The sequence below is a fragment of the Mauremys reevesii genome, linkage group 24, assembly GCF_016161935.1.
Source record: "Mauremys reevesii isolate NIE-2019 linkage group 24, ASM1616193v1, whole genome shotgun sequence".
Lineage (NCBI taxonomy): Eukaryota > Metazoa > Chordata > Testudines > Geoemydidae > Mauremys > Mauremys reevesii.
Genome location: NC_052646.1, coordinates 21,695,148 through 21,722,194, shown reverse-complemented (window position 1 = coordinate 21,722,194; position 27,047 = coordinate 21,695,148). Strand labels below are relative to the sequence as shown.

General features: G+C 62.5%; 1 protein-coding gene across 3 annotated transcripts; it reads right to left on the bottom strand.

Moving 5' to 3' along the window:
* Positions 1 to 8: 8 nt before the first annotated feature.
* LOC120390768 (carcinoembryonic antigen-related cell adhesion molecule 21-like) lies at positions 9 to 27,047 on the bottom strand. Of its 3 annotated transcripts, XM_039513626.1 has the most exons (9): positions 26,785 to 27,037; positions 25,618 to 25,992; positions 12,955 to 13,230; positions 12,543 to 12,794; positions 7,565 to 7,840; positions 5,178 to 5,301; positions 4,585 to 4,634; positions 1,875 to 1,906; positions 333 to 722 (listed from the first exon to the last, which is right to left on the bottom strand). In XM_039513626.1, exons 1-9 carry the CDS (start codon positions 26,852 to 26,854, stop codon positions 603 to 605), a joined length of 1,575 nt encoding a protein of 524 aa, XP_039369560.1. In that variant the 5' UTR covers positions 26,855 to 27,037; the 3' UTR covers positions 333 to 602. The 3 variants fall into 3 exon arrangements, with proteins under 3 accessions (XP_039369561.1, XP_039369560.1, XP_039369562.1); XM_039513627.1 differs by lacking the exon at positions 4,585 to 4,634 and having other exon boundaries at positions 9 to 722; positions 26,785 to 27,047; XM_039513628.1 differs by lacking the exon at positions 7,565 to 7,840 and having other exon boundaries at positions 334 to 722; positions 26,785 to 27,036.

Below are 27,047 nucleotides of genomic sequence, written 5' to 3'. Positions count from 1 at the left end.
ACCCCCGATCAGCCAGTCCCACCCACTGTAAGCGACACCCCGCGCCCCACACAATCATTCCCCGCCCCCCCCCCAGCAGCACAACCGCCCTGCACCTCGGGAGGCTCGGGGAGGGGGATGCGGAGAGCTGGGGGGGCACAGGGCTCTGGGCTGAGATGCTATGGGGTGACGGCGCCATCTCACCCCTGCACCGGGGCTGCCCAGATCCACGCCCCACGCCCAGCCAGCACTGACAGCGCAGCCTGGGGTGGGGGGTGTCGCCGTTATCCGTCAGCCCCCCACACAGACCATCCCCCACTGCACAGCACCTTCCCCCCCCCCAGCCCCGACCCCTGTGCAAAGCAGAGGTGAACCCAGGAGTCCTGGCTCCCAGCCCCCTGCTCTGACCACTAGACCCCCCTCCCCTCCCAGAACCCCTCCGGAGTCCTGACGGCCTCACCCGCGGAGGGTATCACATTCATTGTGCCCAGCGGGCAGGGGGTAGGTGGGACCGGAGCTGCCCCCCAGTGAGTGCTTCATGGGGGGGGCTGCAGAAGCACCCCTGGGCGGTGGTGGTGGGGTAGGTGGGTGCAGTGATTCCCGAGGTCCCAAGCAAATCACAGTCATTTTTTTCTGATTTCCGAGTAGACGGTGCCGCCCTCAGGGGGGGTCTGGGGCCCGGGCGGCGGCTTCTGGTCTCCTGCGCTGAAGGCGAGTGTAGAATACTGAATGTCTTCCTCACCCTGGGAGACGGAAAAGCCAGATCAGAGAACCCAGGAGTCCTGGCTCCCAGCCCCCTGCTCTAACCACCAGCCCCCATTCCCCTCCCAGAGCCGGGGAAAGAACCCAGGAGTCCTGGCTCCCAGCCCCCCCTGCTCTAACCACCAGCCCCCATTCCCCTCCCAGAGCCGGGGAAAGAACCCAGGAGTCCTGGCTCCCAGTCCCCCCTGCTCTAACCACCAGCCCCCACTCCCCTCCCAGAGCTGGAGAGAGAACCCAGGAGTCCTGGCTCCCAGCCCCCTGCTCTAACCCACCAGACCCCACTCCCCTCCCGAGCTGGAGAGAGAACCCAGGAGTCCTGGCTCCCAGCCCCCACTTCTCTAACCTACCAGCCCCTACTCCCCTCCCAGAGCCAGGGAGAGAACCCAGGAGTCCTGGCTCCCAGTCCACGCCCCCACAACCCTTCAGTCCCCACTCCTCTCCCAGAGCTGGAGAGAGAACCCAGGAGTCCTGGCCAGGGGCGGCTCTAGGCACCAGCAAAACAAGCTGGTGCCTAGGGCGGCAAAATCTAGGGGGCGTCCCCTGCGGCCGGGGGGGGGCGGCAGACTGGGCCGGCGGACCTGCCACAGTCATGCCTGCGGGAGGTCCACCGGAGCCCCGGGACGACCGGACCTGCCGCAGGCATGACTGCGGAGAGGGCGCTCGTCCCGCGGCTCGGCTGGACCTCCCGCAGGCATGACTGCGGCAGCTCAAGCGGAGCCGCCGGACCGCGAACAGTCCGCAGCTGCGGGAGGTCCAGCCGAGCCACGCGGGACCAGCGGACCCTCTGCAGTCAGGCCCGCGGGAGGTCCGCTGCTCCCGCGGCTCCGGGGCGCCTCCCGTGCATGACTGCTTGGGGCGGCCAAAAACGTAGAGCCGCCCCGGTCCTGGCTCCCAGCCCCCCCTTCTCTAACCTACCAGCCCCTACTCCCCTTCCAGAGCCAGGGAGAGAACCCAGGAGTCCTGGCTCTCAGTCCACGCCCCCACAACCCTCCAGTCCCCACTCCCCTCCCAGAGCTGGGGAGAGAACCCAGGAGTCCTGGTTCCCAGCCCCCCTGCTCTGACCCCCCTCCCCTCCCCTCCCAGCAGCGGGATAGAACCCAGGAGTTCTGCGGCTGGACACGAAGGCTCCTTACCAAGGTGGGTTTGCTGCCACCGACGCCCTCGTCTGAAGGACAGAGACAGGAGACAGACGGGGTTAGAAACACGACAGTCCCAGGGCGCAGCCCCCCCCCAGCCAAGCAGTGACACCCCCCCCCCCCGGGGCAGCAGGGCCCGTGCGGAGTTAGTGGCAGCAGGCGAAGCACCAGCTGGGTTAGTGGCTGCAGCCATGGTGGCCCCCAGGGGTTCAGCAGGGGTCCTGGGGGGGGCTCCTTGCACCAGGATGGTGAACCCGGGGGGGGGTGGGGTGGGGAGGGGAGGGAAGGGGGAGATGGGGGGATGGGGAGGGAATAAGCAGGGAACCCCTTGGCCACGTGACCCCCAGCCTGCGTTTCCGCGGTGCTGCCCCAGTTCCCAGCCCCAGCCACGCAGGTTTGGGGGGAGCAAGGGGGGGTTGACAGAGGGAAGGGGGTGGGATAAGCAGGGAACCCCAGGCCCAAGTGACCCCTCACCCCATCTCCGCGGTTGCCCCCAGAGTTCCCAGCACCGGGTGTGGCGGGAGTGGGGGGCACCCGGAGCCAGGGCCAGTGCAAGGATGTTTCGTGCCCTAGGCAAAACTTCCCCCCCCCGCACCCCCGCCCTGAGGCGCCCCCCTTACCCCGCAGCAACTCCCCCCCTCCGCCCTGAGGTGTCCCCATTGTGGCAGCTCCCACCCCCACCCTGAGGCCCCACCCCACTCTGAGGCACCGCCCCAGCTCACCCCTGCTCCGCGCACGAGCACCCCGAGCATGCCATCCCTGCTTCACTTCTCCCGCCTCCCAGGCTTGCGGCGCCTACGCTGATTGACACCGCAATCCTTGAGGGGGCCATTTGGGGATTGGTCCTGCTTTGAGCAGGGGGTGGGACTAGACAATCTCCTGAGGTCCCTTCCAACCCTAATAATCTATGATTCCATGAACAAGCCTGGGAGGTGGGAGAAGTGAAGGGGCCATGGTGTGCTCGGGGAGGAGGTGGAGCTGGGGCGGGGAGTTCCCCTGCATGCCGCCCCCCCCCTTACTTGCTGCAGGCGGCCCTCCCCGCGCCCCCCTGCCCCAGCTCCCTCCGCCTAAATGCCGGCGGCGACCAGAGATCCGACTGCTGCGGTCGCTGCCGAAGAAAATGGCGCCCCCCAAATCCCAGTGCCCTAGGTGACCGCCTAGGTCGCCTAAATGGTTGCACCGGCCCTGTCCGGAGCCCGTGACACCCACAGCCCAGAGCAGCGACGGGGGACCCGGGACCCAGCCTGGGGGAAGAGAATCCCAGACGGGCTCTTGGAAACGGGGACTGGCGCGGCTGTGATGTCACTTCCTGTCTGGCCGGGGAGTTTCCCATTGTCGCAACCCCATACATTAGTTATGGCTTCTGTATGGCCAATTGTCGGTCCACGGCCATCTTGTTCTGCTAAAAGGACAAGGCAGCCTCCATCTTGGCCCAGGTTCTTGTTCCACAGGAAAGGGCAGAGACCTAATTCTGCCCAGCGACCCCGTGGTGTCGCGTGCAACATTCTAGTGCCATGTGCATTTTCCCGCTCTTTTTGGCCTGGTCACCCGTTGGCGTGGGGGGCACCAGCTCAGAGCCTGGAGGGTGTAGGAGCCAGGGACCAATCAGAGGCTGACACGAGGGAGTGAGTGAGACCCTTCGAATAAAACTAGGTTTCCCCCCAAAATCTTCGTGGAGTGTCCGCGTGGCAGCTGAAGGGCCTGATCAACCCTGCAGCCAGGATCTCCTCCCGGTATCGCTAGCTCGGGTCGTGTCGTCTTGGATCCATTTCCGTCAGCTCGTCATGCTCCTGGCGTCTGCTCTGCTGCTCAGCTGCGCCTGGAGTGCGGTATTTGCCTTCTAATTTCTGGCAGTTTGCTTGCCTAGCTCCCTCTCTTCTCTCCCCCTCCCTAACTCGGGACCAAGTGTGTGAGAGTGAATCACTGAGCTCATAATTGCACAGCTGTCTAGTTTGTATAGTTGTTCTGGGTTTAATAGATAGTTAATTGTAGACTGTTTTAGGTTGTGTGAGTTACTGCTCTGTCTTTGTCTGGAGTGCTTGGTGCTGGGTGCTGTCTCCACCTGGGGATTAGCTGACCAAGGGGTTTCTGTCCCCGCGGTCTGTGTGAGTGGAACCTGCACAATCGCAGCCGCACCACACTCTGGGTAAATCCCTCAGTGTGAAAGCAAGGGTGGCTGAGGCAGGGGCCTGTGGGTCTCTTTTTCTGTGTTGCACCGGGCACCACCCTGACGAACCCGATTTCCTCCTTGTGTAATTGGTGTGTCTGCCTACTCAGTGTGAAGCAGTGAGCAGTATAGAGTTGTATTGTTAATGATTTTTGGGTGTGTCTGTATTGTTTAATAACATCCCAGCTAAGAATTGCCTCCTCCCCTCGGCCCAAAGTTGTAACTATCCCCCAAATAAACGCAGCCACTTGGCTTTAAACTTAATTCTGGTCCAGCCTGGTTTTCCTCTCCCAATACAAAGCTTATCGAACCGCAATCGGTTTCGGACACCCATCATGCCCTGGGCTTGGCCGTCCATCACACTATGGCGCGGGGGAGCGGCAGCAGCACTAGCAGCGGTGCAGGCATGTGGCTCACAGGCCCCGCCCACATGACTCGCAGGCTCCTCCCACATGGCTCGCAGGCCCCGCCCACACGGCACACAGGCCCCGCCCGCGTGGCACGTGGCATGCAGCTGCAAGGGGCGGGGCTGCTACTTACTGTGGGCGGGCGCGGCCTGGCCTCCGACGGGCGAGTGCTGCTTGGTCTCCCTAGGGAAACAGCAGACTCCGCGTGACCCCGGGGGGTGGGAGCCCGCAGGGCAGGGGGGTGGGATTGGGCCGTGTCCCACACCAGGGACAGGCAGCAACCAGCCAACTTCCCCAAAACTGCAGACCTGTCCCCCCTCCTCTCGCTGCCCCACGGCCCATCCACCCCCACACACACCTACCAAACCCCGTACCCACTCATCCCCCCACATGCACCCTGTGCCCCACACTCAGCCCCTGGCTCTCCCTGTGGGGATGGGTAGCTCTGGGGCGGCTCAGGGCGCTGGGTGCCAGCCTGGGCAGGGATTGTTCCCTGGGAGACCGGACACTGTTTCCAAGAGGCGTGTGGGGCGAGATCCCATCCTGGGGGTCAGAGAGGTGGAAGGACCCATCACCACAAGCAGAGACCCCGAAGTGCAGAGACCTGGGGCTGGGGGGCAGAGAGAGTGACCCCCTCCAGCACCCAGGGGCAGCTCCCAACCCCGCTCCTCACCAGCGCTCGGGGCAGCCCCCAGCCCCAGGGGCCCCAGTCCCCCGAGCCGTTACCCTCCAGTTTTGCGGAGCAGGACGTAGCCCAGGCCCCCGAGCAGCGCCGCCGCGGCCAGCGACCCGATGACGATCCCAGCGATGGCTCCGGGCGACAGGCCTCCACCGGAGTCTGCAGGTGATGCTGTAGATAATGGAAAAGAAGTGGGGGTGGGGGGGTGTATCAGGGAGCCCAGACACGACCCCCCCCAGCCCCACGCTTCCCCATGCTGCTCCCTCTTGGTGCCCAACATGAGGCCCTGGGGGCTGGAGCCCCCATCTGCCCCCCCCCCCCGGAGACACTGGGGCAGCTCAGCCAGGGGTCCCCTGAGCCTGACGGGTTTGGGCCCAGGACAGGACCCAAGATGTGGTGGGCTGAGGGGGGGTCCAAAGGTCAGGAACTGGGAGGTCTCCTGGTGCTGCCCAGCCCCCTTGGGAGCAGGGGGGTTTGGGGCCCCCAGTGGTGCCAGTGCCCCCCACGCCCAGCACTGGGTGCGGGGGGGGTCTCAGCTCTATCACTGGCTGGTTTGGGGAGGATTCGGGAGGCCATGGGGCTGGACACTGACAGGTCCCCTGCCCCCCAGCCACAATGGAGCCCCCCCACCGCCCGCAGCCATGGGGGAGGCCAGGGCGACCAGATGTCCCAATTTTATAGGGACAGTCCAGATTTTTGGGTCTTTTTCTTATATAGGCTCCTATTACCCCCTACCCCCTGTCCTGATTTTTCACACTTGCTGTCTGGTCACCCCAGGGGAGACAGACCCCAGCTAGCCCCAGTCCGGCCCCCCAGCACCTGGCCCTACGGGGGAGCAGGGCTGAGCAGGAGCGGGAGGAACCATGTACTGAGACACCATCGGCAAAGGGTCCCCGAGCGCCGCTGGCAGCCCTCGGATCGCCCACCCCAGCCCCACCGGACAGGGAGCAGCGCTAGGTCTGACCCCCAGGGACCCACTTAACCGCACGACGCCCGATGCCCAGGCAGTGACGGGGGGGGAGCCTGGGACGCGGACGTGCCCTGCTGAGCCCAGGTTGTGGGGTTAAAGGTCAAGCTGCCCCTGCTCTCATTAGTGTCATTACCATTGAGACACCGGCGATGGCTCAAGGGCTGGACACAGTCAGAGGGGACCCCAGGGGGTGGGTGAGGGGTCCCGGTCGGTCTGTCTAGCAGACTCTGGCCCATCTACCCAGATCTCAGGTGGGGACACAGACCCGGAGTGCGGCTGGGGGCCTGGAGCCAGCCCGTAGGGTGACAGCGGGTACAGACCGACCCCCCCCCAGAACCCCAGGAAAAGCTGGGCCTGGGTGGGAACCAGGCAGTGGCGCCAGGCAGACGGAGGGTGAGCTGTCAGAGATGCAGTGGGGCATGTCGGGGGCGGGGGGGACAGAGCACAGATGTCCTGGAGGGGCAGGGACAGGACGGAGCCGGGAGGGAGAGACGGGCACAGCGCAGGGCACTCGACCTGCTGATCGGACGGATCGGGCGTCGCTTGGAAGGTGATAGGCAGCATCCAGCCCAGCTGCAGCACGACTGGGAGCAGCCCCCACAGGACAGAGCCCACAGGGTGGAGCTGGGCCCTGGGCTGGACCAGAGGGCAGGGGGGTGGCTGGAGAGACAGTGAAATAGCCGAGAGCCCCCAGCACGGGGAGCGGGATTGGCGCAGGCAGTGACAGGCGACAGGGGGTGTCTGATCCAGACTGGAGACAGACGGGAGCGTCCCCTGGAGAACAGAGCCCGAGGGGTGAATCCAGAGCACACCTGGAGAAGCCAGCCCCCAGGCTTCAGAGCCGGGGAGAGCCCAGGGTGCAGGAACGGCGCTGACCCATGGGGTTGGTGCACGGAGTGACAGGGCACGTCCCATGCAGACAAGGCACCCGGCAGGAGACAGGACAGACCCGCTGTGGCCAGGACGCTGGCTGGACAGACAGCAACGGAGGCCCCTGTGCTCTGTGTGTCTGAGACAGACGCGGGCGTGGGGCGCGGTGCCCGGCTGCTCACCCAGCACCTCGATCTCCGCGTTAGCCATGAGGCCAGTGACAGGGTTGTCAGCCTGGCACTTATACGTGCCCAGATTTAACGTTGTCAGGTCAAAGGTCAAGCTGCTCCCGGTGTGGGGTAATTTGTTGCCATTGAGAAACCAGGAATAGCTCGGGGCTGGGACAGAGTCGGCGACACACGTCAGGGTCAGACGGGACCCAAGAGTCAGGTTGACGGGCCCTGGAGGGTCTATCCTGGCGGATTCTGGCCCATCTACACACAATGGGAGAGGATCATTGGGAAGGAGGGGACCAGCAGAACAAGGTATAAATAGGTGCCACACCCCGCCCCAGAGGCAGCCGCATCTCCATGGCTGGGTGATGCTGCCAGGGCAGGGGCAGCGCGGCCGGGGGCCGGGGCTGCAGTTACTCACAGGCCAGCGTCACGGTGCTGGGCTCGCTGCGTTCAGTGCTGACGGGGTTCCTGACCTCGCACTGGTAGGTCCCGGTGTCGCCCCAGGTGAAATTCTGCACCGTGAGGGTCCGGTTGTCAGGGGACAGCCCCAGCTGCTTGTTGGGTGCGATGGACGACCCGTTCTGGAGCCAGAGCACGGTGTCGGCGCTGGGGGAAGTGTTGCAAGTGAGGGTGAGGGTCCCATTCTCAGGCACCTGGTTCTGGTTCGGCGTCACCATGGGCTTGGCAAGCTTTTCTGTGCAGGGAACAGAGAGAGCGTTACCGTGTGTCCTGCCCCTCCATCCACCTGGGATTGGGGCCACCGCCCCGCGGGACTGGGGGAAGTGTCCTGTTGTCACTGCCCTGCGGTGTCGTGGGAAGGGTCCTTCACCCTTTGCCCCTCAGAGCTGCGGAGACGGGCGGTCGCCTTCTGGGCTCCGGCACAGCGTCCCTCTCCCCGACGTCGAGTCTCAGTTATTGGTGCCTCCCTGAGGCTCTGGCTCCTGGAGCCCCGTTATTTTCAGAAGACTCTCAGCTGTTGTTGTACCAGATCTCAGGCTGTGTCCCGACAGCAGGATTTTCAAGCTGATCCCGTGACGGTTTGGGCCCGACTCAAGGGTCAGGACCCCACAGGTCGCCTGGTGCTGCTGGCATTGCCCCGTGGGCACGGCCCTGTGCCGGTTCCTTGCCGTCCCCTCTAACCTGGACGGCGCTGCCCATCCCAGACCCAGGCCGGGGGTGGGGGTGACCTCGCTGGTGCATCGTGGGCAGTCAGCCAGAACCGCTCACACTGACCCTGGGAAGATCGGGAAGACCCAGTGGGGTGAGGGGGGCAGCCCCCCAGCCTAGCACTGCTCCCCATTCCTATCCAGCCCTATAGCTCAGCAAGGACCCCATGGCTCCAGGCCCCCTGGGTTCTCCCCACGGCCCACGAGAGTCTGACTGGGGAGGGGGCGTCGGGACTCCAGCGGCAGGGCCAAGGAAACCCCTCAGTCTGTACCCTCCGTGGCGCTGTATGGACCATCTGGAACACTGTATGATATCGTTCACACCAATACTATAAAATTGCAGTGACTCATGCCAGATCTGCCGTGTGAGGCATCCGTGACAATGTTATGATTGGCCAAGCGTGATGATCTTGTTTCTATGTTTGTATCACCTTTGTACTGTGAGTTATAGATACACAGGGTGTATCTGTATTTCCAGACTTGTGCTGTGTTTCTGGGTGACCCCCCCAGACAGCTTGGCGGCACGGCCTAGCCTGCTTAACGGCCCATCAAGGGTCATCAGCGGTACAATGAGCCCAGGGAGAGGAGCTGGGGATACACCTGATGGGTCAGCGAGCCATGTGGGGGCTGCGTATGGACAGATCTCTAAGGCTTTTCCATGCCGTGCGCTGGGCAGCTTGTGTTTTGGACACAGGACGAACAAGCCACATGGCAAAAGGAATATAAAGGGCAGCTGCAGCGTCTCCATTTTGTTTTCATTCCTGCTTCGTACCTCTGGAGTAACTTTTCTAGAAACTGAACCTCTGAACAAAGGACTGAACGACCCATCCAAGCTGTGGGTGTTTTCCAGAAGGACTTTCAAGCCAGCAAACTCACCAACACTGCTAGGAACCTGACCTATGGACTTTGAAGTCTCTGTGTATATGTGATAGTTTTACCATTTAACATCTCTCTCCTTGTTCTTTCTTTATAATAAACCTTTAGTTTTAGACACTAACGGACTGGCTGGCAGTGTGGGATTTTGAGTAAGATCCAAGCTTATGCTGCCCTGGGAATGTGACTGGCCCTTTGGGGTCAGAAGAACATTTTGTGTGTGAGCAGAGTTTTTAAATAACTTCTCACTGTCCAGGCTGTAGGTGCTGAGTGGGAGCCAGGGAACTGGAATGCAATGGAGGGGGCTGCATGATTCCCTTTCTCGATAATGTGGGGGGGGGGATCAGGAGCACAGCGTGTGGCTGGTTGGGGAGTTTAACTTCAGTGTTACCCAGCAGTCTTGGGAGGATCTGCAGCCTGCCCTGCCCTTGGCATTCCCAGTGAGGGCTCCCCAGGCACAGCAGGTCACAACCCCCTTCCCTTGGGGGCTGGAGGGGTCGTCCCGTCCAGTCTCTTCCCTCAGGGCACCCCCTCATCACTCTGTCCCCCTCTGAGCTCCCTGTCCTGCCTGCTGGCTAACGCGCTCTCCAGTGCCCCTTGCTAGGGGGGCACAGAGGGTGCGGGGGGCATGGGGGGGTACACAAGGAAGGATCCGGTAAATCCCAGGAGAGAATCAACAAAGCGAAGTCGGAAACAGCAGCTCAGAGAGATGGTGCCTCCCCATCTGCCCCATAAGCCACCCACCCCTCAGCAGATAACGCTGGGACCAGCAGCGCCCAGATCTCAGGCGGGGACACAGACCCAGTGTGCGGCTGGGGGCTTGGGGCCAGGCCGTGGGCTGTTAGTGGGTACAGACCGACCCCCCCTCCCTCCTGCCAGAGCCATGGGAAAAGCTGGGCCCGGGTGGGAACCAGCCAGAAGCACCAGGTGAGCAGTGGGCAGGAGTCTCCTGTCTGAGCTGCGGTAGGCGTGGTGGGGTGGGCGCCCACAGAGGGCAGAGGCCACGGGGGGAGAGCAGAGACAGAACGGAGCTGGGAGGGAGAGACAGGCAGAGAGCAGGGTGCCCAACGCACTGATCATGGGTCAGGGAGTCGCTTGGAAGACAACATCAAGGAATGGTAGGAGGGAGACAGTGGATTTCAAGGAGGCGACTTTAGCAAACTCAGGGAGTTGGTAGGTAAAATCCCAAGGGAAGCAAGTCTAAGGGGAGAAACAAGTGAAGACAGTTGGCAGTTTTTCAGAGACATTATTAAGGGCACAAGAGCAAACTACCCCACTGTGTAGGAAAGATATGAAGTCTGGCAAAAGACCACCTGGCTTAACCAGGAGATCTTCAATGATCTAAAACTCAAAAAAGAGTCCTACAAAAAGTGAGAACTCGGTCAAATTACAAAGGATGAATATAAACGAATAACACACGTCTGTAGGGACAAAATTAGAAAGGCCAAGGCACAAAACGAGATCAAAGTAGCTAGGGACATAAAAGGAAACAAGGAAACTCTACAAATACATGAGAAGCAAGAGGAAGATCAAGGACAGAGTGAGCCTGTTACTCAGTGAGGGGGGAAAGACAATAACAGAAAATGCGGAAATGGCAGAGGTGCTTAATGACGTCTTCGTTTCGGTTTTCACCAAGGAGGTTGGTGGCAATTGGACGTCTAACATCGTGAATGCCAGTGAAAATGAGGTAGGATCAGAGTCTAAAATAGGGAAAGAACAAGTCAAAAATTACTTAGACAAGTTAGATGTCTCCAAGTCACCAGGACCTGATGAAATGCATCCTAGAATAGTCAAGGAGCTGACTGAGGAGATATCTGAGCCATTAGCGATTATCTTTGAAAAGTCCTGGGAGACGGGCGAGATTCCAGAAGACTGGAAAAGGGCAAATCTAGTGCTCATTATAACAAGGGAAATACGGACAACCTGGGGAATTACTGACCAGTCAGCTTAACTTCTGTGCCCGGAAAGATAATGGAGCAAATAATTAAGCAATCAGTTTGCAAACACGTAGAAGATAATGAGGTGATAAATAATAGTCAGGATGGATTTGTCCAGAACAAATTGTGTCAAACCAACCTGATAGTTTTCTTTGACAGTGTAACAAGCCTTGTGGATGGGGGGAAGTGGTAGACGTGTTATATCTTGACTTTAGTCAGGCTTTTGATACAGTCTCACATGACCTTCTCATTAACAAACTAGGGAAATACAACCTAGATGGAGCTACTATAAAGTGGGTGCAGAACTGGTTGCAAAACCGTTCCCAGAGAGCAGTTATCAGTGGTTTGCAGTCGTGCTGGAAGGGCATCACGAGTGGGGTCCCACAGGAATCGATTCTAGGTCCAGTTCTGTTCAATATCTTCATCAGTGATTTAGATAATGGCATAGAGAATACAGGACACTTCTAAAGTTTGTAGATGTGTGATGACCTGGGACTGTTCTTAATGTGGGCTGTGAATGCTGAGTGGGGAATGCTGAGGAAAGATCTGCACAAATTGCAGAAAGTCCAGAGAAGAACAACAAAAATGATTAACGGGCTAGAAAACATGAGCTATGAGGGAAGATTGAAAAAATGGGGTTTGTTTAGTCTGGAGAAGAGAAGCCTGAGAGGGGACACGATCACAGTTTTCAAGTACATAAAAGGTTGTAACAAGGAGGAGGGAGAAAAAATATTCTTCTTAACGGGTTAGGTTGGACATTAGGAAAAGTTCCTACCTGTCAGGGTGGTTAAACACTGGAATAAATTGCCCAGGGAGGTTGTGGAATCTCCATCACTGGGGATTTCAAAGAGCAGGTTAGACAAACACCTGTCAGGGATGGTCTAGATAACACTGAGTCCTGCCTTGAGTGCAGGGGTCTGGACTATGATTCTATGAACAGGTTGGCATCTGGCCCAGCTGCAGCACGGCTGGGAGCAGCCCCCACAGGACAGGATGGAGCTGGGCCCTGGGCCGGACCAGAGCACAGGGGGATGTGGCTGGAGAGACACTGAAATAACCGAGCACGGGGAGCGGGATCGGCGCCAGCAGTGACAGGCAACAGGGGGTGTCTGATCCAGACTGGAGAGGGTTGGGAGCATCCCCTGGAGAGCAGAGCCCGAGGGCTGGATCCAGAGCACACCTGGAGAAGCCAGCCCCCAGGCTTCAGAGCCGGGGAGAGCCCAGGGCGCAGGAACGGCGCTGACCCACGGGGTTGGTGCACGGAGTGACAGGGCACATCCCATGCAGACAAGGCACCCGGCAGGAGACAGGACAGACCCGCTGTGGCCAGGACGCTGGCTGGACAGACAGCAACGGAGGCCCCTGTGCTTTGTGTGTCTGAGACAGACGCGGGCGTGGGGCGCGGTGCCCGGCTACTCACCCAGCACCTCGATCTCCGCGTTAGCCGTGAGGCCGGTGACAGGGTTGTCAGCCTGGCACTTGTACATGCCCAGATTTAACGTCGTCAGGTCAAAGGTCAAGCTGCTCCCGGTCTGGGGTAATTTGTTGCCATTGAGAAACCAGGAATAGCTCGGGGCTGGGACAGAGTCGGCGACACACGTCAGGGTGAAATGGGACCCAAGGGTCAGGTTGACGGGTCCTGGAGGGTCTATCCTGGCGGATTCTGGCCCATCTACACACAATGGGAGAGGATCGTTGGGAAGGAGGGGACAGCAGAACAAGGTATAAATAGGTGCCGCACCCCGCCCCAGAGGCAGCCGCATCTCCGTGGCTGGGTGATGCCGGCAGGGCCAGGAACAGCGCGGCAGGGGGCCGGGGCTGCAGTTACTCACAGGCCAGCGTCACGGTGTTGGGCTCGCTGCGTTCAGTGCTGACGGGGTTCCTGACCTCGCACTGGTAGGTCCCGGCGTCGCCCCAGGTGAAATTCTGCACCGTGAGGGTCCGGTTGTCAGGGGACAGCCCCAGCCGCTTGTTGGGTGCGATGTACGACCCGTTCTGGAGCCAGAGCACGGTGTCGGCGCTGGGGGAAGTGTTGCACGTGAGGGTGAGGGTCCCGTTCTCAGGCACCTGGGTTTTGCTGGCCGTCACCGTGGGCTTGGCAAGCTTTTCTGTGCAGGGAACAGAGAGAGCGTTACCGTGTGTCCTGCCCCTCCATCCACCTGGGATTGGGGCCACCGCCCCGCGGGACTGGGGGAAGTGTCCTGTTGTCACTGCCCTGCGGTGTCGTGGGAAGGGTCCTTCGCCCTTTGCCCCTCAGAGCTGCGGAGACGGGCGGTCGCCTTCTGGGCTCTGGCAGAGGGTCCCTCCCCGGCGTTGAGTCTCACAGTTATTGGTGCCTCCCTGAGGCTCTGGCTCCTGGAGTCCTGTGATTTTCAGAAGACTCTCGGCTGTTGTTGTACCAGATCCCAGGCTGCGTCCCGACAGCAGGATTTTCAAGCCGATCCCGTGACGGTTTGGGCCCGACTCAAGGGTCACAACCCCACAGGTCGCCTGGTGCTGCTGGCATTGCCCCGTGGGCACGGCCCTGTGCCGGTTCCTTGCCGTCCCCTCTGACCTGGACGGCGCTGCCCATCCCAGACCCAGGCCGGGGGTGGGGGTGACCTCGCTGGTGCATCGTGGGCAGTCAGCCAGAACCGCTCACCGTCCCCGGGGAGATCGGGGTGATGTCGTGGTGGGGGACAGCTGCCCAGCCTAGCACTGCCCCCCATTCCTACCCAGCCCCATAGCTCAGCAAGGGCCTCGCAGCCCCAGGCCCCCTGGGTTCTCCCCACGGCCCACGAGAGTCTGACTGGGGAGGGGGCGTCCGGACTCCAGCGGCAGGGCCAAGGAAACCCCTCCAGTCTGTACCCCCTTCCCTGGGGGGCTGGGAACATCCCCTCCTGTCTGTTCCCTCAGGGCAGCCCCCATCCCCTTGTCCCCCTCCAAGCTCCCTGTCCTGCCCGCTGGCTAATTCACTCTCCAGCTCCCCTTGCTGGGGGGCACCGAGGGGCGCGGGGGTTGTGGGAAGCAGGCAGACAAGGAACGAGTGGGTAAATTCCAGGACAGAACCAACAGAGCGAAGGAGGAAACAGCGGCTCAGAGAGATGGGGCCTCCCCCCCCCGATCTGCCCCATCCGCTACCCACCCCCAGGGGGCAGCGCCGGGGCCAGCAGTGCCCAGATCTCAGGCAGGGACACAGACCCGGTGTGCGGCTGGGGGCCTGGAGCCAGCCCGTAGGCTGATAGCGGGTACAGACCGACACCCCCCGCCAGAGCCATGGCCATAGGCCCGGCCCAGGTGGGAACCAGCCGGAGGTGCCAGGGGGGCAGGAATCTGCTGTCTGAGCTGCAGTGGGGTGTGATGGGGGCGTCCCACAGACGACAGATGCCCCGGAGGGGCAGGGACAGGACGGAGCCGGGAGGGAGAGACGGGCACAGCGCAGGGCACTCGACCTGCTGATCGGATGGGTCGGGCATCGCTTGGCAGGCGACAGGCAGCGTCTGGCCCAGCTGCAGCACGGCTGGGAGCAGCCCCCACAGGACAGAGCCCACGGGGTGGAGCTGGGCCCTGGGCCGGACCAGAGCGCAGGGGGATGTGGCTGGAGAGAGAGTGAACTAGCCGAGAGCCCCCAGCACAAATCGGTGCCGGCAGTGACAGGCGACAGGGGGTGTCTGATCCGGACTGGAGACAGACGGGAGCGTCCCCTGGAGAACAGAGCCCGAGGGGTGAATCCAGAACAGACGTGATGACCCCAGACCTGTCTGCAGAGCCCAGGGCGCAGGAACGGTGCTGATCCGCAGGGTTGGTGCACGGAGTGACAGGCGACAGGGGACGTCTCATGCAGACAGGGAGCCCGGCTGGAGTCAGGGCAGATCCGGAGTGGCCGGGACGCCGGCTGGACAGACAGTGACGGAGCCCCAGGATCTCTGGGTGCCTGAGACAGAAGAGGGTGTGGGGCGCGGTGCCCGGCTACTCGCCCAGCACCACGATCACCCGGGTGGTGCTGTTCCTGGTCAGGCTGGTGACGGGGTTCTGTGCCTGGCACACGTACCTGCCCTGCTGATCCAGGCTCGTCAGATTACGGGTCAAGCTGCTCCCGGTCTCCTTTAATTCAGTGCTGTTGAGAACCCAGCCATAGTGCGGGGCTGGGACGGACTCAGAGACGCACGTCAGGTTCACAGGGGACCCCAAGGGCTGGGGGAGGAGCTCTGATGGCTCCATCCTGCCGGAGTCCGGCCCATCTGCACAGCGGGGGAGGAGGTCAGGGGAGAGGTCGGCACCAGAAAGGGATCCCCGTATAAACAGCCCCACACCCAACTCTATGGGCAGCTGCATCGCCATGGCTGGGCGATGCCGGCAGGGCCAGGGGCAGCGCAGCCGGGGGACGGGGCTGCAGTTACTCACAGGCCAGGTCATGGTGCTGGGCTCGCTGTGGTGGGTGCTGACAGGGCTCCCGACCTCACACTGGTAGGCGCCGGCATTGGCCGAGCTGAAATTCAGCACCGTGAGGGTCCGGTTGTCTGGCGACAGCCCCAGCTACTTGTTGGGCACAAGGGACAACCCGTCTCGGAAGCAGAGCACGGTGTCGGCGCTGGGGGAAGTGTTGCATGGGAGGGTGAGGTTCCCATTTTCCCAGACCTCAGTTTGGTTGAGCATCACTGTGGGCTTGGCAAGCTTTTCTGTGCCGGGAGCAAAGAGTGTGTCACCGTGTGTCCTGCCCCTCCATCCACCTGGATCAGGGCTGCTGCCCTGCGGGATTCTGGGAAGGGTCCTTTGACCGTTTCCACCGCAGACCGACTCAGACAAGGAACGATGGGGTCTCGGAGGGAGGCGTTGGCCAACTCCTGCCATGTTGGTGCCCCCCTTTTAAATCCTCAGCTCCTGGAGTCCTGTGATTTCCAGGAGAATCTTCACTTTCATTTAACAAAGAGCAAGTTTCTGGCCCACACGACTGGGGAGAAAAGGTGGAAATCGTGACCCGACAAGACCCCAGGTCCAGACAGCAAAGAGATGGCCCCAGCCAGAAGCAGATTTAAATCTTGTGATTGCTTGAGGTCTGTGAGCTGCGCTGGCTGCCGAGTTGGTGAAGCGACAGGAGAGTATCAGGATGCTGGACCGGACCAGAGCGCAGGGGGATGTGGCTGGACAGAGAGTGAAACAGCCGAGAGCGCCCAGCACGGGGAGCGGGATCGGTGCAGCCAGTGACAGGCGACAGGGTGTCTGATCCAGACTGGAGACAGACGGGAGCGTCCCCTGGAGAACAGAGCTCGAGGGCTGAATCCAGAGCAGACCTGAAGGCCCCAGACCTGGCTGCAGAGACAGGAATGGTGCTGACCTGTGGGGATGGTGCACAGGGTGACAGGGGATGTCCCAGGCAAACAGGGGGTCCAAGTGGAGACAGGACACATCTGGAGTGGCTGGAGCCAGCTGGATTGAGCCCCCAGCGCTCTGTGAGCCTGACACGGAGGTGGGCGTGGGGCGCGGTGCCCAGCTAGTCACCCAGCACCATGATCTCTGCGCTAGCCGTGAGGCCGGTGACGGGGTTGTGAGCCTGGCACTCGTACGTGCCCAGCTGATCCAAGGTTGTGGGGTTAAAGGTCAAGCTGCTCCCGGCCTTGTATAAGTTGGTTCCATTGGAACGCCAGTGATAGTTCGGGACCGGGATGGAGCACAAGATGCATGTGAGGGTCAGCGGGACCCTAAGGGGCAGGGCGATGGGTCCTGGAAGGTCTATCCTGGAGGAGCCTGGCCTATCTACACAGAGAGGGAGGGATGGAACCAGCGAGGGGTCCCTGTTTAACCAGCCCCCTGCCCCACCCCAGAGGCAGCTGCATCTCCATGGCTGGGTGATGCCGGCAGGGCCAGGGGCAGCGCGGCCGGGGGGACGGGGCTGCAGTTACTCACAGGCCAGCGTCATGGTGCTGGGCTCGCTGCGTTCAGTACTGACGGGGTTCCCGACCTCGCACTGGTAGGCGCCGGCGTCGTTCCGGGTGACACCCAACACCGTGAGGGGCAGATTCCTGAGGACAGCCCCAGCTGCTCACTGGCTGGGAGGGACACCCGTCCCGGAGCCAGAGCACGGTGTAGGCACAGGCGGAGCTGTTGCACGTGAGTGCAAAGGTCCTGTTCTCCAGCATCAGGATTTGGTCGGGCATCACCATTGCCCTGGGCAGCATTTCTGTGCAGGGAACAGAAACCCTGTGTCCCTGCCCCTCCATGCGCCTGGGATCAAGCCGCCATCCCACAGGATTGTGAGAAGGGTCCTCTGGCCATTTCCACCACAGACCGTCTCAGACAAGGAACGATGGGGTCTCAGAGGGAGCCATTGGCCAACTCCTGCCATGTTGGATGCCCCCTTTTAAATCTGCAGCTCCTGGAGTGCTGTGATTTCCAGGAGAATCTTCACTTCAATTTAACAAAGGGCAAGTTTCTGGCCCACACGACGGGTAGAAAAGGTGGAAATCGCAGCCTGACAGGACCCTGGGTTCAGACAGAGAAGAAATTTATCTCATGATAGTTCGGGTCCGGTTCTGAGGACTGTGAACTGCACTAGCTGCCAGGTTGGTCAAGTGAGTGGCAGGAGACAATCAGGAAGCTGGACAGGACCAGAGTGTAGAGGACCAGATGTGGCTGGAGAGAAAGTGAACTAGCCGAGAGCACCCAGCACGGGGAGCGGGATCAGCGCCGGCAGTGACAGGCGACAGGGCGTGTCTGATCCAGACTGGAGACAGACGGGAGCGTCCCCTGGAGAACAGAGCCCGAGGGGTGAATCCAGAACTGAGCTGAAGACCCCAGACCCGGCTGCAGAGCCAGGCAGAGCCCAGGGCGCAGGAACGGTGCTGACCCGCGGGGTCGGTGCAGCGTGACAGGCGACAGGGGACGTCCCAAGCAGACAGGGAGCCCGGCTGGAGACAGGGCAGATCTGGCATGGCCGGGGCGCAGGCTGGACAGACAGCGATGGAGCCCCAGTTGCTCTGTGTGCCCGAGACGAGGTGGGCACAGGGCACGGTGCCCGGCTACTCACCCAGCACCTCTATCTCCAGGGTGGTTGTGCGGAAGAGGTTATTGCTGGCCATAGAGGTGTAAATCCCAGAGTGGCCACGGAGAGATTGGGGACCAGGAGCTCAGAGCTGGGGGTGGGCAGCGGAACCCCACACTCAGTGCAGTGGGTTGGAGGCAGCCTGGCAGGACGGACTGAGGGTGGAGCCCTGTGGATAAAGCTTCTGGCGGGGGGTGATCGTGGGGGCGTCAGGCCCATCTGGAGCAAACACAGGAGAGCTGCATGCTGGGGAGGGGACGGGGGGAGCGCAGGCTCCTCCGGGTGCAGAGACCTCAGCGCCCAACAGGCCTGAGATCCCAAAGCCAGCGGGTGTCCTGGGCACTGTCCAGTGCGAGCCACTGGGGAACCTGGGGCAGATCCCCCTACATCACCCAGCCCAGACAGAGATGGTTTGGAGAGATCTGGATTTAAAGAACCCGTGATGGAGATTCCTCCCCCCAAGCTGCTCCTCTGGGGTCCCCTCCCTGCGGGGAAGTGGCCCCGTACCCCCAGGCTGGCTCTGACTCAGTGCAGCTCCCAGCTGCAGGGTCTTGCTCCGTGTTGGCCTGCAGGGTTAGAGCCCTCTGCTCCCACAGATCCCAGCCCCACATCTGTCTGTGTCCCACAGATCCTCCATCTCCTGCCCCCAGGGCCCCGATCTCTGACCCACCAGCTGGAGCTCCCCCAGCCCCACGTCTGTCTGTCTGCGTCTCACAGATCCTCCAGCTCCTGCCCCCAGGGCCCCCGATCTCTGACCCACCAGCCAGAGCTCCCCCGGGAAGTGGGGAAGGACCCTTGGCTGCCAGGGCTCATGCTTACAGACCACGTCCAGCCGGACGGTGGCGTTCTGGGAGCTGGCAGCGTTGTGAGGAAGTGGGGCTGTTCTTAATGTTTCCTCTGAATACTGTGGGGGGGCCTCAGTTTCTGGCCGACCCTCTGTTTCCTGGCAACAAATGGCCCGGGCCCTTCCCCCCCGCAAGGGGATGCTAAAGGTGAACAAAGAGATCAGGTAACCTCCTGGCCCGGGACAGAGACAAAGTCCAGAGAGGAGGGGCTGGACGGGGGGTCAGTCTGGGGCTGGCTGGGGACGAGGAGTGAGGGCAAACGTGGGGGTCTGGCTCACTGCCCCCCAGAATGGACCCGGCCGAGGGGTCCGGCTCGCGGTACCTACAAGCTCTGTGTTAGCCCCTGTTCCTGGCATCGAATAAACCTCTGTGTTACTGGCTGGCTGAGAGTCACGTCTGCCTGCGCAGTGGGGGGGCAGGACCCTGTGGCCCCCCAGGACCCCGCTGGGGCGGACTCGCTGGGGGAAGCGCACGGGGGGGCAGAGGAGGCTGAATGCTCCAAGGAGAGACCCAGGAGGTGAAGCCGGGGGAGCTTCTTGCCCTGCAGACAGGCTGCTCCGAGGGGGAGGAGGCTCCCCAGAGTCCTGCCTGGCTTGTGGGGAGCAGCTCCAGAGCAGTGCCCGGGGACCCCGTGACAGGTGTAACTGCCCGAGTCGTTCCTGCTGCCAGGATCCAGCGTCAGGGTCTGGTTGTCGCTGCTCAGAGGGACGCGGTCTCCAGCCTTAACGATCTCGTTATCCTTGAACCAGCTGTAGGAAACCGGGCTGCCCCCAGCCTCACAGCTCAGGGTCACGGCCCCGGGTTCGATGGGGACAAAGGGGGAGATGGTGATGTTGACCCATCACAGAGTGTGGGGGAGTCAGGGCCCTGCACCCCCCACTTCCTATGATTCATAGATTCATAGACTCTAGGACTGGAAGGGACCTCGAGAGGTCATTGAGTCCAGTCCCCTGATACTGTCCCCAAATACTGTCTAGACCATCCCAGATAGACATGTATTCACCGGGACTCTCAGCCAGCCAGTAAGAGGGAAGGTTTATTGGACAGTAGGAACGCAGGCTACAGCAGAGCTTGTTGGTACAACCAAGACCCCTCAGTCAAGTCCTTCTGGGGGGCAGGGAGCTTAGACCCCAGCTTGGGGTTCCCTGCCTCTTCCTAGCCAGCCCAGAACTGAAACCCAAACCTCTCCAGCCGGCTCTCCCCCTCCTTCTCCCCCTCTCCCAGTTTCCCGGGCAGAGGTGTCGCCTCGCCCCACCCCCTTTCTGGCTCCGGTCACAGGCTCAGGTACCATCCCTTAATTAAAGTCACCCCCTTCTCTCCCCTCCCCCATGCAGACAGTCCCAGTAAAACTAGACGACATTCCCTGGTCAGTCCACCCCGCTCCCTCCTGCGTCACAGCCCCAGACACCCCCTGTGAGGGGCAGAAAGGGGCAGGCAGTTATCCGAGGCACACGGGAGCAGCTGGGGGGGCGTATGTCCCAGGATGGGGTAACATGTTCCTGCCCCCTGGAGCTCCAGCCTGGCCCCACACTGGGGAGTAAGCACCGGCTGACCCCAATCCTGCTGGGGGGTGGGGAGAGCATCCCATGGACACAGGGAACGTGGGGTGAAACCGGGATGGACCCAGAGCCCGATGGACAGGACATGGGGCAGAGACAGAGACAGAGCAGGGAGCACGGGCTGCGCTGAGGGCAGAGGGTGGGTGAGAGATGTGCACCCAGCTGACGTCCGATTCCCACACAGGGCAAAGACACGGAGCTGAGGGGAGGCAGGACGGGTCACAAGCGACCAGGCGCTGGGCACAGACAGGCAGAGACGGCAGCGTGGGCTGTGCTGGGAAAGGAATCCGGAGCCATGGACGATCCAGATTCAGGACACGTGGGAAAAGCCCACGGAGAACAGACCCCACGGGGTGAAACCGGAACTGCCCAGGCACCGAGAGAGCAGGCGCTGGGTGCAGAGCCGGCGAGAGCGGGTGCCCGAGGCGCTGATGGGAGCGGCTGGTGGAACGAGTGACCGGCTGATGCAGCTCTGGGGAAGCACAGACGCTCTGGGGTTAACCCAGGCCTGCCCAGGGGGGACGAGCAGGTGCTGGGGAGAACCCGAGGGCCAGCACACCCTGCGGGGATGGGCGATATCAGCGCGGTGAGTGACGGAGAGGACGTCCCCAAGGGGTGGCCTGTGTTGTCAGAAGTGTGTTGTCAGAGTGCTACCGGTGTGGTGCTCTGCTTTCTCCTTGTTGATATCACTCGGCTGCGTGCTATATGGAAATAAGAAAAGTCTTCTGACAACACTGGTGACCCCGATCGCTGATCTGGTGAGTAAGTGAACCTGCCGTGGTAAGAATCGCAATCCAACATGGCAGCAAACCTCACGCTAGAAACCCTCCCTCCCTGGGGAGGTAACACCAGGCCGAGTGCTCCCAGGCTGAGCAAGAGGGAACGGCTGGAAGTTCCAGGCAGACACGTCCCAGTTAGACAAAGGCCCAGGCTGGACCAGGCAGGGTGACCAGCCCCTGGGACGAACGTCGTCCGAGGGCAGGGGTGGAGCCTCCATCTTGGATCCAGGCTGGGACCTGTTCAGCTAACACGAGTGTCTGGGCTCCATACTGCACTAACAGGGGATTCTCTGGCCTGTGCTATGCAGGAAGCCAGACTAGTTGGTAGAATCACCCCTGCTGGCCTCAAAGGCACCAAATCTGTTAATTATTAACGGTTTACAGCGACTCTGACGGCACTTTCCCCTTCCCCTTCCCTGGCGCTGGCTGAAGGTTACCGACAAGGCGCACCAGGGGAGGGGGGATTAGCAGACGGGTTCGGGGTGACAGGCACACGGGGGCAAAGGACACCGCAGGAGCTGTTCTAGGTGATTATCAGCCACCCCCTGCCCTGCCGCTCTGCCCTGGACAATAGATCCACCAGCTTCACTGCTGGGTGCAGGGATTGTCGGGCTCTGAGCTCCTGCTTCCCCCAGCAAGTTACCCATTAACCAGCTCGCTGCTTATCAGGGGACTTTCCTATAACCCTGCCAGACCCCGACTTGTGGGGAGGCGGGGCCAGGGCTCACGGAGGGAGGGGCTCCCGGCTCCCTGGCGACCAGGGTGGGGGCCACGGCACATGGAGGAGAAAGTTCCCCAGGGCGATGTGGGGGTTTTTGGAGACACTGTGGGGCGGAAGTGCCACACACACCCCGTAGAGTATCTCACTCTGGGTCCCAGGGTGGGTCTAGCCAGGCACCAAGGACCCAGCCGCCCCCCCATCCCCCACCCCGGGTGACACAGCCGAGAGTGACCTCACCAGCCGCCCTTCCCCCGGTGCCCTCAGCCCAGGGCCCCTGCCCGGTGAATGGGGGCGGGAGGCCGAGGGCAGCGAACAGCCAGGCCTGGTGGGTCTCTGCTGGGGGGGAAGGACCCCACCCCTCTGCTGCTCTCCCAGCTCTTCCCATCAGACCCCGCCCGGGGTTCCCACCCCAGACTCTGCCCGTCGGGGGGCCCCACCACACTCCCTCCCTGCATCTGGCCACCCGCTCCCGAGGAAAACAGGTGTTTGCAGCTTCCCAGCCCCGGCCGTGCTGCGGGGCCTCTGTGCCATGGACCAGGGGGTCGGGCTGGGGGGCTCAGGGGGCAGGGAGGGGCTGCCAGCCTCCAGCCAGACGTGCTTCAGTTGGGGGGCTGGCAGGACTGCGTGGCCTGTGCTGGAGAACTGCCCTGGGCAGAGCGCGAGAGCCAGGGGTTGAGCTGCCTACACCAGGGATGGATTTGCTCCATTGTGTTTCAGCAGGTTGATCTGTTATGTGGATTATGGTAACACGCAGTGGCTGATTGTTCCAGGCGCTGCCCAGACCCTGACCCAGATCAGGGCCCCATCGGGCTGGGTGCTGCCCAGACCCCCACTGAGATCAGGGCCCCGTCGGGCCAAGTGCTGCCCAGACCCTGACCCAGATCAGGGCCCCGTCGCGCTGGGCACTGCCTAGACCCCAGCTAAGATCAGGGCCTGCCGCGCCGGGTGCTGCACACACACATAGCGAGACGGCCCCTGCCCTGAAGGGCTCCCAGTCTAAGCGGCCAAAGGCAGGATCAGTCTCCATGTTACAGCTGGGAACCGAGGCCTGGAGAGGGGCAGGGACTGGCCCAAGGGCGCCCAGAGGGTCAGCGGCAGAGCTGGGAATTGAACCCAGGAGTCCAGGCCCCACAGCCACAGGCAGATGAAACTCCAGGTTCTCTGCTGAGTCCCACGGGGCAGCAGCCCCAGGGGGCAGTCGATGGGCACAGAGAGCAGCAAGGTCCCTCCCAGGGGGGTGGCGCACAGAGATCTCCAGGGTTACCTCCCTCTGAAAGCAAATGGGTCGACTGCCAGAGACACAACTTCCTTCTGCGGCCACTTCCCTGGGCAAGGAGCCGCTGGGAACGGGCCCCAGGGTGATTAGCCAGGGATGGGGCGGCCTGGCAGGTACCCCCCAGAGCTCCCAGGGACCCCCCCACACACATCCACAGCAGCAGGGCTCCCTCTGCCCCCAGTTACTGTGTGTGTGGGTGGAAAACACAAACAGGCCCCACATGCCACCGGAAGTTGAGGCACAAGGTGACCACAGCTCCTGGCTTCCCAACAGCGATGGGCACTGGATCTATGGGGGCATCGGTGGGGAACAGGCTCCTGCACCCCCAGATCCCTGTCCTACAGCCCCCGTCAATCTCTCGATCCCACCTGCACTCCCACCGGGGCCTGGGCAGCAGCGCTGGACTGGGGCCAGTGGGACCAGGATCAGGTCCAGTGAGCCTGCTCCTCCCTGCAAAGAGGGAGGGGAACTGAGGCCAAGAATCACATGGTGCGAGCCAGGGGGTGGGGTTTGCACGAGGATGTGCAAAGATCTTTGCACTGATCACACTGCAAGATGGACGCCAGCGGCAGGGGAACAGGGTGTGCTAGAGAGAGGGGAGAGCAGCCCACAGACACCTGGGGAGGCAGGGGGTGTGGGGCACCCCAGAGTCTGGGGAGGGAACCACCAGCCGAACACAGAACCTTGATCTCGAGCCCGGGTGACCCCATCCTGGCCCCAGGTGAGGACACACGGATGGGGCTGGGGGAGTGTCCCGGAGAGGCCCAGCTCCCAACGGAGCCAGAGGGAGAAGGGGCAAATCTGCCCCCCAAATACCCAGCGCTCAAGAGCGGGTGTCACAGCAGCACCGATCACACACAGATGTGCCTCTGAAGCCCCAGCACAGACACCTTCCCCAACCCGGACTCCCCCCCACAGCATGGGACACCCTGTGCCCACATCCAGCATGGACCCCGCTCCCATGCCCTGGAGCAACCCCCTCCCCACTGCCCCCCAGCACCAGCCATTTCCCTCCCCCCAGCGCTGGGGGCCACGTCCCAGAGCTCCATGAACAGGGAGTTGTGATGGTGCTGCCTGTCCCCACCCCCCGCCTGCAGCCCGTCCTTCCCCAGGCAGAGCCGCCAGTGCCAGCTCCCCGGGGCAGCACGACCCAGCTCTCCCCAGGCAGGTTAATGCTCACTCGGGCTGGCAAGGCAGAGATGCCGGGATGGGGGGAGACGCTAATGGGGCCTGGAGAAGCTGTGGTGGCAGGAAGCTGTGGGGTGGGAGGGCACTGGGATACCAGGATGGGATGGGGGCTGCCAGGGACACCAGGGGGAGCTGGAGAGGCTGGGACAGGCAGGGGGACACTGCAGACACCAGAGACTCTGGGGGGGGGGCACCAGAGAGGCTGGGGGGGCTGGGCCCCCAGAGCCTGCTCCTCCATGCCCAGAGCAGGGTCGATGCAGGTGGCATGAGGGAGAGCTCCCCCCACAACACACACAGCCCCCTCACCAGTGTGTGCCCCAAATCCTAGTGCAGGGGTCGGCAACCTTTCAGCAGTGCTGTGCCAAGTCTTCATTTAGTCACTCTAATTTAAGGTTTCGCATGCCAGTCATACGTTTTAACGTTTTTAGAAGGTCTCTTTCTATAAGTCTATAATATATAACTGAACTATTGTTGTATGTAAAGTAAATAAGGCTTTTAAAATGTTTAAGAAGCTTCATTTAAAATTAAATTAAAATGCAGAGTCCCCCGGACCGGTGGCCAGGACCCGGGCAGTGTGAGTGCCACTGAAAATCAGCTCGAGTGCCATAGGTTGCCTACCCCTGCCCCAGGGGATCTCAGGGTCTCTGACCCAGCCCTTTGCCCCTTTGCTGCGGCTGCCAGTGAGGGGCTGGATCCCACTCAAGGGCCAGGACCCGAGCTGGGACCCAGCAAAACCATTTCACCCCGGACCCTGTACAGCCAGCGGTGGGAACGGCAGGCTCTGGTGGGTGCTGGGAAACCCAGGGACCCCCCTATGCCCAGTCAGGCTCAGCCCCCCGCTGCTGGCACTGCCAGGGAGGGCCAGAGCTGGGGGGGTAATGGCAGGATGGGGGGCCCCAGGGCCCCACATTTCTGGGGGGCACCAGCTCCCAGGAGAAGCAGGGGGCAGGGAGTCCCAGGCTACCCCACAGGTGTCTGTGTTTGGGGGCGGGTTCCCCCATATCCTAGCCAGGCTTATCCCGGGGGAGACGCCCAGAGCCCCGTCGCTGGGGCGGGGATGGCGGGGGGGACACGGACGGGATCAGCGCAGCTTTGGGGGTGGCACTTACCATAGACGGGCAGAACCACTGTGATGGACGGGACCGGGATAGTAGCGGTAGGTATCTCTATCTTCACCGTGTAGCTCCCGTTGTCGCTGAGCGTTAACCCCGCGATGTGCAGGACGCAGCCCGGCCCCGCTGTCTCCCGCCTCGTGTGGGCCGAGCCGTTCTGCTGAACCGGGGGGGTTAGTGGGTAGTAGCTGAGGATCAGGTTTTTGTCATCAGTGATCGCTGATCGGTACCAGCTGCAGGACACGAAGTTCTGTGGCGTTGGCTGCGGGGCCAGGCTGACGCCCCCTCCCAGCGCGGGGCTCGGCGGGGTGAGGACGATGGACACTGGGGTCTGGGCCGGCGCCGGCTGGAGGCAGGAGCCCAGGACGGAGGCTGCGGGGGAAGGAGAGTCTCAGTGGGGCAGCGAGGGGCCGGGGCCGGGGGGTCAGTCGGGGCCAGCGGGGAGCAGCCGCCCGGCTACACCCGGCTATGGAGCGCGGGGCGGACCCTGGGCCGGTCCCTGCCCCCCTTCCAGACCCAACCCCCGACTGGGGGGACCTGTCCCGGGCTCCAGCTGTCGCTCCCCAGTCGCAGAGCAGAGGGCGGGGTGCGGATCGGGCTGGGTGGGGGGCAGGAGCCGCCCGCAGCTGCAGGGAGATGGGATGGGGGGTCTCCCCAAAGCCGCTGAGAGTCAAACATGTGACCCCCCCGGCTCTGACCCCCCCCCCAGGCCAGGGCGGGGTTAGCGCGGGGTAAGCGGGGGCCGGCGGCTCCCCCACCCCACTGGGGCAGGGAAGAGAGGGGATGAGCGGGGGGGGGGGCCTGGGACAGGGAAGTCTGGTGAGAAAACGCCCAGGGCCGGAGCCCGGAGGGTGTAAATCGGAGCTGCTCCATGGGACACAATATCCACCCGCCGACACCACTGGGGGTAGATGGGGCGGGGGGGGGGATAGAAAGACAGACGGACGGACAGGCCGGAGGCGGGTTACAGGCGGGTGGTCGGTGTCCCTGAGGCCGGGATCCGACCAGGCACCAAAGAACAATCCACACTCGGCACCACCCGGCCCCAGCTGTCCGGCAGACGGGATAACCCCGGGGGCGGGGCAGGCTGCGGAGTGAGGGGGGGCGCACGGGCCCCATCCTGGGACTACCGAGGGGGTGACTCGTGCCCCCCCCCGCTCTCACCTGCCAGCAGCAGCCGTTTCCAGGGGCCGCCCCATGTGGGGGGGTCCCAGCTCCCGGGCCGACGCCCCATGGCCCTGCCCCTCCCCAGGGGGTCGCTGCCTGCCGTGGCCGAGTGCAGGGGCCCGGCCGGACGCCTGGGTTCTCTGGAGCAGCTGTGCCAGCTGCCAGGGCTCCCTGAGTGAGACTCTGACCGGGCGGGGTGGGGACCAGACAGCTCCGGTCCCTCCCCACTCCGGGGGCGGGGCTAACCCCGAGCCAGCCCC